This window comes from Cibotium barometz, chromosome 7, assembly GCF_041138505.1.
Source record: "Cibotium barometz isolate CiBa-2024 chromosome 7, ASM4113850v1, whole genome shotgun sequence".
NCBI classification, from domain to species: Eukaryota; Viridiplantae; Streptophyta; class Polypodiopsida; order Cyatheales; family Cibotiaceae; genus Cibotium; species Cibotium barometz.
The window spans coordinates 11,100,353-11,109,065 of NC_141052.1; the positions used below are offsets into that span (position 1 = coordinate 11,100,353).

At 43.2% G+C, this 8,713-nt stretch overlaps 1 protein-coding gene across 9 annotated transcripts; it reads right to left on the bottom strand.

Annotated features, from left to right (window-relative positions):
- Positions 1-1,058: 1,058 nt before the first annotated feature.
- LOC147636670 (uncharacterized) lies at positions 1,059-7,111 on the bottom strand. Of its 9 annotated transcripts, none has more exons than XM_086800135.1 (8): positions 6,570-6,899; positions 6,316-6,463; positions 6,110-6,201; positions 5,635-5,963; positions 5,136-5,549; positions 4,642-4,860; positions 4,465-4,551; positions 1,059-3,167 (listed from the first exon to the last, which is right to left on the bottom strand). In XM_086800135.1, the coding sequence occupies exons 4-8, from the start codon at positions 5,755-5,757 to the stop codon at positions 1,509-1,511; spliced, it is 2,502 nt and encodes an 833-aa protein (XP_086656261.1). In that variant the 5' UTR covers positions 5,758-5,963; positions 6,110-6,201; positions 6,316-6,463; positions 6,570-6,899; the 3' UTR covers positions 1,059-1,508. The 9 variants fall into 9 exon arrangements, with proteins under 9 accessions (XP_086656261.1, XP_086656263.1, XP_086656265.1 ...); XM_086800137.1 differs by having other exon boundaries at positions 6,074-6,201; XM_086800139.1 differs by having other exon boundaries at positions 5,635-5,798; positions 6,074-6,201; positions 6,316-7,111.
- Between the last annotated feature and the right edge of the window lie 1,602 nt (positions 7,112-8,713).

Sequence of the window (8,713 nt, forward strand, 5' to 3'; positions counted from 1 at the left end):
AACCTTGTATAAATCTTTGGCATGGATTGTTATTTGCTAGCACATTAAGGTTATACAAAATGCTCTATCCATCTTCAAGTTGGACTCTAGCCTCCTCTTGTAAATGGTTAATTGCTCTATCCATCTTCATTGCACTCTCTTGTAAATGGTTAATTGCTCTATCCATCTTCATTGCACTCTCTGACTTCCTCTAGTAAGTGGTTAGTCATGCTTATCGATCTATATGCTCATTTGAATTCTTTCTTTGAAAATGTTGTTCAAAAACATTGCTTCCAAATTGTCACTCAAATCATTCTTCGATTATGAGAAGGCAAGGATCATTTTCACACACTATACATTTTGGATAGAAAGTCTCCGTAATCCCCCCCAAACTAAATATTTTCACGTGTGGACCAAGAAACATTTGAACTTATAGCCTTGATGCACAATCCATGCCAAATTTCTCTACATCGACTCATGATGACAGTCTTTGATTAACAAACTAAATTCATGTTGATGCATGGCCATAATTTTATTATATAAATATGCGTTACAAAATGAAGAACCAAATTTCAAGAGAAAAAAGTCCACAAGGATCTGCATTGTGTCGTCACAAGTACTTGAAGCAATCCAAAGCCTACAGAAGACTAGCTAGAAAATGCTAATTCCTGTAGCGCAATAGATCGTTTTGACCCATTCAACCTCTGTGATGTATACTTGAACTTACTGATGCAAACATTTAGTCTCAAATCAAGTGCTGAGAACATCTAACGTTGCCCACATCATTGGCTTACGGAACTTTACCGAAATTTATTGTTGTCACAGATCTTCAAATCAAGTGCTCAGAACTAACGTTGCCCACATAATTGTCTTAGGGAACATTTCAAATAAACCAGGAGAAAATTCTCTACGGTTTGTGCTTTGTTTTCTCTCTTCCTCACTCTCTGATACTACCGTTTAGGTGCTAGTTATCGGACTAAGGCAAAGAGAAACTAGTTGGAACACAATGGCAGTCGAGATTAGATACCCATCACACACGTTGTGGGAGCAGAGAGGTGACCTAAGATATACGCCAAACAAAAAAAGCAAAACGATTCCTGTCATTTAGATTCAACCGAGTAAACAAAAGCCGAAAGAAACAGCTCCCTCCTTACCACATCGAGCCTGTTTCCACGTCAAAAGGAGGTAGTCCACCTTTGGGAAGTTGCTGCAGAGAAATCTTAACTATGCACACTCCAGGAAAAGAGGGCACGTTTCCAAATACCACCAGTGGTATTGTGACCAGAGGTGGAAACACAATCGCAATCACTTCGCTGCCAGTGACATTATGGAAGACAAGCCAAGCCTGTCGTTACTTGCTACAAAGGGGCTACAGTGTGCCACGCTATAAATCTCTTTCTGAAAGGTTAGCAAATCTTCACGCTAAAAATTTCTACAACCCATCCTGCTGTTAAAAACTTCACGTACATTCGCAGTAAAAGTTTATGTCCGATCTGAAAATATTGCGGGCAAGCTGGATGGAAATCAAGCTACTTGCCATGTCTTCTGGAGTCCCCAGGTGAGTTCTCGGTGCTGCCGTCTCTGAAGGATGCTAATTGCCCCTTGCTGCCAGCACGTACATGCAAAATCTGCCTTTGTGCTGCCGGAGAGTTCTTCCCTTCCAATCCTGACAGTGAATGCCTTCTTTTGGGAGCTGAAGATACGGGATCCAGCTTTTGCTTGGGGGAGACTAATCTCTGCTTAGGAGACTCTGATATCTGCTTAGGGCTTGCATGAGCGCGTGTCTTCGCTTTTGAAGACTGAGTTGTGGCCATGTAACTAGGAACAGATGGAGAAACACATTCCCCCTGTTCTTGTTTCACACCCAAACTGCTCATCCGCTTTGTTGAAGCTTCTGAGGGTTTTGGGCTAGCAGACACGGTAGATAAACTACACCTACCATTTGTTTCAGAATGGGCATCGCCCTGGATCATGTCGTCAATTCTATCTACCAGGTGAGGCTCTATATCCATAGCATTTTTTTCCTCACTTGTCAGGCTCAATGCTTCATCAATGAACGTACTATTTCCATTCATGCCTGGCACATGCTCAGGTGAGAGATCATCGTTTGGCATATCTTCATATGTAGGATCTGCAATAGTTGGAGTGTTATGCTGCTGTGGAGATCTCTGCTGTTCTTTGGATGGCATAGCAGACAAGGGTAACTCACTTTGCTGCAGAAAGCAGGATGGCATAGCAGATGAGGGTAACTCACTTTGCTGCAGAAGGCAGGATGGCATAGCAGACGAGGGTACCTCACTTTGCTGCAGAGAGCTGGATGGTGCTGGGGAGGACACGTTTAAAGTTGGGTTTGGAGCAGATGAGGACGGCATAGCAGACGAGGGTAACTCACTTTGCTGCAGAGAGCTGGATGGTGCTGGGGAGGACACGTTTAAAGTTGGGTTTGGAGCAGATGAGGATGGCATAGCAGACGAGGGCAACTCAATTTGCTGCAGAGAGCTGGATGGTGCTGGGGAGGACAGGCTTAAAGTTGGGTTTGGAGCAGATGAGCTAACTGGAGATTGGAGCTCTGCCTGTGAAGCATCAAGGTCAGCTTGTGTGCAGTGCAACATCACTACTGTAGGCTGTGCGGCATGGGCTGCTAGATAGGTCACCTCCGATGCCATTGATGTTGTGTAGGGTGTCACTGTTGCTGTGGTGACAGTTGAATAGGTCACCTCAGAAGGTGTTGTGGTTTTTGTAGTGGCACTTGGATAGGTCACATCAGAAGCAATGGACGCTATAATAGGTGTTTTTGTGACTGGCTTAGCTGCACACAACACAGTTTGTTTGGTTGCAGGAGATGCCACTCTAGTAAAAGATGGAAGAGGTGGAGGAGGTGGAGGTAAAGGTATTTTCTGCATTACTAACATGTTTCTGGACACAGAAGGATTAGTTGGAGACTCACTTCCAGATACGCTTTCCTTGTCTAGATTGCTTACATGTTTCTCCACTTCTGCCTTAATCTCCACCTTCTCTTCAGTTTTAATAACCATCAGTCCTAATTGCTCTTTTGCAGCACTGGGGGAACTTGAGTTTTCCCATGGCCGGGCAGCCATCCAACGATCCAACCAAACCCAACCCCAATGATTTTTGTCTGACTTACAATCAATCACAAGAGAATTCTCCTTCGGTAAGCATCTACGGAGCTGCACAATGTCACCATGAGAAAAATTATCAGAGATGAAAGCAATAGCACAAAACTTTGCATTACTATCATCAACATGAACTCCAAAACGAATACACCTGACATCTTTCCCACCCATTTTCTACACTTAAAACTAGTTGAAATGACAGGAACATAGGGAAGGCATCCACGTTGATGTTATTTACACATACATACATCACATGACTGCATTGAAATCAAGTCATATATTGAAGCACATAGCATGCTATTGGAACAAAAAACTTTCCAGACAGGAAAGGACTGGCATGCTTCCCTTTCGGTAAATCAACACAAAGCTGTGGGGATAATAAAGACTGGCCTGAAAAATGCTTCTCAAAAGAAAGGACTGGCTCATCCCTTGCTGTACAATGACAGCAGCCTGGCAGTGGAAAGAAAGAATGATATGCATTTCTGTAGGGAAATGGCAATTGCAAACCTTGATAGGCAGCATCAATCTAATGTTTGGATTAACAAATGCATCACAACTCCTCAAAAAAAAAGACTGGCTCATGGTCACCTCCCCTCTTTGTTCATACATATTTACACCAGGCTTCTCCTTTTTATGAGAAGAAAATGCCAAGGCAGCACAAAGCATTACAAAAAGCATAAAGCATAGTCCCAGGTGCTGTTGCTGTAACTCCCTCCCAAAAAAATTAATTTCTCTAAGTTACACACATGTTCCGCTTATCAGTCACTTAAAATCAAATCTGAAAGATCAGTGCAGCTGATACCGGACTAAAAGCCTATAAACAAAATAAGGCATGGTTGAAGCTGCAATATGATAGGCCATGGAAGTTGATCTTCTGGATTATGCCAGGCTTTTATTCCTTGCTCACTCACCCATCAACCATGGAATTAATACCAACAATGGCTTTGTTCTTTGAAGTCCCTGTGCCCAAAAAACCCTTGAACACACACCTGGCCACCAAATGACCTTACTTTGCCAACGAGGCAAAAGATGCTACTCAGTAGCCAGGTTGAGGCTGTGGCACAGGCCTCACCACTCACACTAAGAGCTGCTTGTCCTTGACAGCACTGCCTAACTTGCATTGAAATAAAAGCATGCGCTCTTGAAACAAACACATTTGGGGATCCTACAAGCACCTGACAGTTACCATGAGTCTCACACTTCCCTGCAAGACACAATCAAAACAACAGCTATATGTTCCCACATTCACAACTTTGAGAAGAGCTGCACTATCAATGTCAACAATGCACTTCCACACCTCTGGAAGACAGATTGACAAGAATATCTAGAGGGGGGGTGAAAAGCTATCAACCTGTTTAGCGGATGCATAAGCAATAGCACGGTGGTGCTTCAATTTTACTTCTTGCCTGCTCTGAAACTCCTGTTTGGTAGAGCCATCCTGTAAGACAGCATGGACACATCCTCAACTTACTGTTTAATGAAGTCTGATGGCAAATGAAAAAATAGGATGGTTGAAAGGCACTCTCACGCCTGGTTTTTTTTCTTGCTGCCTTGTCTCCTCTAGGTGTCGTTGAACCAATTGACCTAGCTTGGACATACGGACAGAGCGACCTCGTGCATGAGCCTGAAATTTTACCACTGCATGAATGCATTGGAGTGTTGTAGCTGCCTGCCTCCTCACCATTCTCCCTCGGGCTAGTGCTTGTAACCTTATTACAGCTTTCAGAGCTCTAAATTGTTGCTGGGCCTGCAACTCCAAACATGCAAAAGTTTGAGAAAGTGAACTCCAACAACCTTGGGAAGTAGCAATACCATAAGAGCATTCAGTTAGGTCCTAGACAATGAACCGAGATAAATTTAGAAACAAGTCTTAGTTTACTCCAAAAACCATAATTTATGTTATGTAGCCTGTGTACAAAGCTATGAATGAAATAAGGTCACGCTACCAAGTAATTGCTAAAATCTGTGTGGCACCATGTAATGCTCTCTCTCTCTCTCTCTCTCTCTCTCTCTCTCTCATACCAGGTAGCTCCGGAAAGCAGCCTGGATCCTAACAGCAGCCCATTTTTCTTGCTCACACTCATCAGCAAGCTTCTGAGGGACAGCCCATTCTTCTCGCTCGGACTCATCAGCAAGCTTCTGAGGCACAGCACATTCTTCTTGCTCAGACTCATCAGAAAGATCCTGCAGTAAGGTCTCTGCTATAACCACATCATCTGCACTTCTAGTTGGTACTTTTTCTTCAAACAAAGCTTCTGTACAGTTGAGTGATGAGATCGATGTCTGAAATGCCTTAGACAGCAGCTGCTCTTCCACCTGCACATCTTTCACCTCAACTGCATCAAAGGTTGGAGGTGCTGGGGCATTTACAATGTCTCTGTTTCGAGAGGACGATTTACCCAAGCTCCACATGCATTTCTCTTTGCTTGCCTTCCTCTGTGTGCATCTCACGAAACCAGTTAGACAAGCTTAATCTTTGCAATCTGCAAAAGCCACCTCTAAAACAAGTCAGGTCACTAACCGATAGATCTCTCTCTTTTCTTTCGCCCTTTTCTGTAGCAGATTTCTCCCTTTCTTTTGATGGGGATTTGAAAGCTTTCACTCCAGCAACCAAGGATTTGAACAGCTTGCCAGACTTCACCATGTTTCCGACTACCAGTAGCGGTGCTTTCTTGAATCAATATTCTGCGAAAACAACCATCAGAAAAGGCAATCTGCGAGTGTTCATTAAGGTAGAGAGTTGACTTAGTGGCGCATGCAGATGCAGATGCAGATGCAGAAATCTAAGTTAGCCCTCAGGCTAACATTTCTCTTCTTCGGTTCCTTCTCTGATCATCCTGTCTCCGGGTTCTGTTGACACATTATACAAAGTAAAAAGGAGATACATTACACAAAGCGATCATCTATGTACATTATCAGATCTGCTAAAAAATGCCATCAGCGTAGAGGTTTGCTCTTACAGCTTTGACAGATCTAGCGATGGACAGTGCAGTTACCGTACTTCTGCCGGCTGGGGATGCTACAAGTATGAAGAACGGAGATGGCTGACTGATACTCTGGCCGAACTTCTCACAGTGCCCTCTCAAACCTAGACATTTTCATGATCAAAATCTAAAGAAACAGATACACTGAACATGTGCCAAGCATCAAATAGCACACAGCCATCTTGACGTCAGAACCAACTTAAGGGAGCTAGACGTACCTGAGAGAGGCCGGGTGACTTACTGGAGACAAAGCTTATTGGTTTCAACGATGGAGCCAGCCTTGCCAGAGCGGAGAGCTCCAGAGATAAATTGCAACATGGCAGCCATGCATTACTAGAGAGCCTCAAAAAAGTTTAGAGCAGAGACCTGAACCGCACGAGAAATTAGGGGAAGAAGAAGGAGAAAAGAACATGACATGTATAGACAACATGTAGCAGGGCAATCTGTGAAGAGTTTACAGAGGAGCATGCACCACATGCATGCAGAAAAAAACGAGGAAAAAGGTCGATGGAAAATTCAACGAAAGAAGATTCCCGACTGGAAGGGACTCCTCACATCGATTTGGCAGAAAAAAATGGATGGAAATTTGGCACCAAAATCTGACAGCGATTTAGTATGCTACAGGCTTAGGTGGCAGAATGGGCAGCAATTTTGAATTTAAGCAGCTAAATAGTAGTAAGGAATCGATCCGATACAGAAGGGGCGACTCGCGAGATGTGAGTAGAAAACTGCAGCGCTGTGGATAATAATCTCTCCAGAGAGCGTACAGCAGAAGGTACCACACCCTATGTATCTATCGTGATCATTCATGACCCTACGACGCTCTTTTGTTCAAACCTTGCTTGTAATAAAATCAGTTATTATAATTTATGCCCACCGTCTATCTATTCCAATCAGTTGTAATATTTTACCGATCTGCCCAGTGCCCATTCAATTCAAGATTGAGATTGAGAAACCTTTTTGAATAAATCGAAACTCACAAATTCTACAATACGATTTGAACACGTACCCACCACGTTGTTCTATCTAGAACTCGAAAGGCAAAGGCAGTGGAAGCACCACTTGCACTTTCATAATGGTTTATGCACCTCCCGTTTCTTGTGGGAAATCCATGAAGAGAGCACCCTCAGTTGCATGCAAAGAAGGGCATGCATATTGGAGCTCAATTTTGGGAGCTCATTGTGGCCATGTTGATGATCATTTTATAAACCTGGAGATAGAGGCAAAGAGTAACAGCTGAAAGGAGCTGCTTGTGCAGAGGACTTGGGTGTAGAGTGACAGAGAGCCAATGCCACCAAGTCCTTCATGGACAGGTAAATATTTGCAAAATAATGGGAAGCTGCGTATGGAGCTTGATGGAGATCTCAAAAAGCCATCACAAGGTGGCGTGGAAAATTGAAGAGGCGGCAACGATGACGGGCTCAACATCATGGTATAAGCCATAGTGATGCGGCTATGGAAACTTTGAGAGGAGGTTTCACAGTCATGAAATCGTTCCAACAGAGATGAGCTACACATGGAGACTTACGTAGAGCACGCAAGAGAGAGCAAGCTCAATATAACAAATGGGTGAGCATCAACTGTTGATGTAGCAGGCAAGTCCTGCAAGAAATTGATCAGGGCTCTTGAAGGAGCCAAAGCAGCAGATCAAGTTGGCGTGGCGAGCTTAGAGTAGAAGAAAGGCAGCAAGACTACAAGGGACATAGGAGAAGAGAGAAAGGTAGCCATGAAATCTTGAAGCTCTAGCAAGCTTATGGCTATGGCTTCAAGAGAAAAGGAGTGGTGATTATTTACACAAGGAGTGCACCACAAAGAAGAAAGTGTTGAAACGTGTGATGGAAGAGGAAAGCACTGCATAAAAAGCAACTCGTGGAGAGATAACAAGCTATGAACAAAAGATGTGTGAGGAAAGTCTTTTGCTGCTGTAAGTAGCAAAATGAGAGCAAACACAGAGTAAATGTGGTCCACTTAATCTTATGCTTAATCTTTTGTCTACCACCATGATCAATCCCATATTAGGATTCTTAACATCTAGGAGGAGTATAGGGTACCATAGCTAGAATGAGTAATACTTTTGGTACCCATACTTGCCGAATTTTACCCTTGGGTATTGGTGGTGAAGTGGAGGCAGCATGGATTATTGAAGTGTCCTTGGCTATTTTTCTATTTCTTCTATGGTTATTCCTTAGCTTTGGCTTGGTCTTATAGGCCCCTACTTGTGATAGAGTTGAGAAGGGTTGTTGATTGTTTTGACGAAGCTTGGATCTTGGAGATAATCCAACTTATCGGCTCAATTAGACCTGCACATGTAATAGAGTGAACAGTTTCTAGATCTCCGATTAGACTTGTCCTAGTTCTCCTTCTACAAGAAAAATGTTCATGGTTCATTGCTAAAATTTGGGTTGTGGTCCTCATCCTCCAGTGCTATAGTCATGTTTGATAATCCACCCTCTTTTGAGGATGAATTCTTCTGCCATAGTTCATGTAGTCCATGACAAAAAAACTACCTTCCATGGAATAAGAGTTTATGTGGAAATCAAGCTTTACAACACCTTTACATTCATTATGTACAATCCTAAAACAATTTGCGCTAGTGCCTTTGTAGGCTCAAGGACT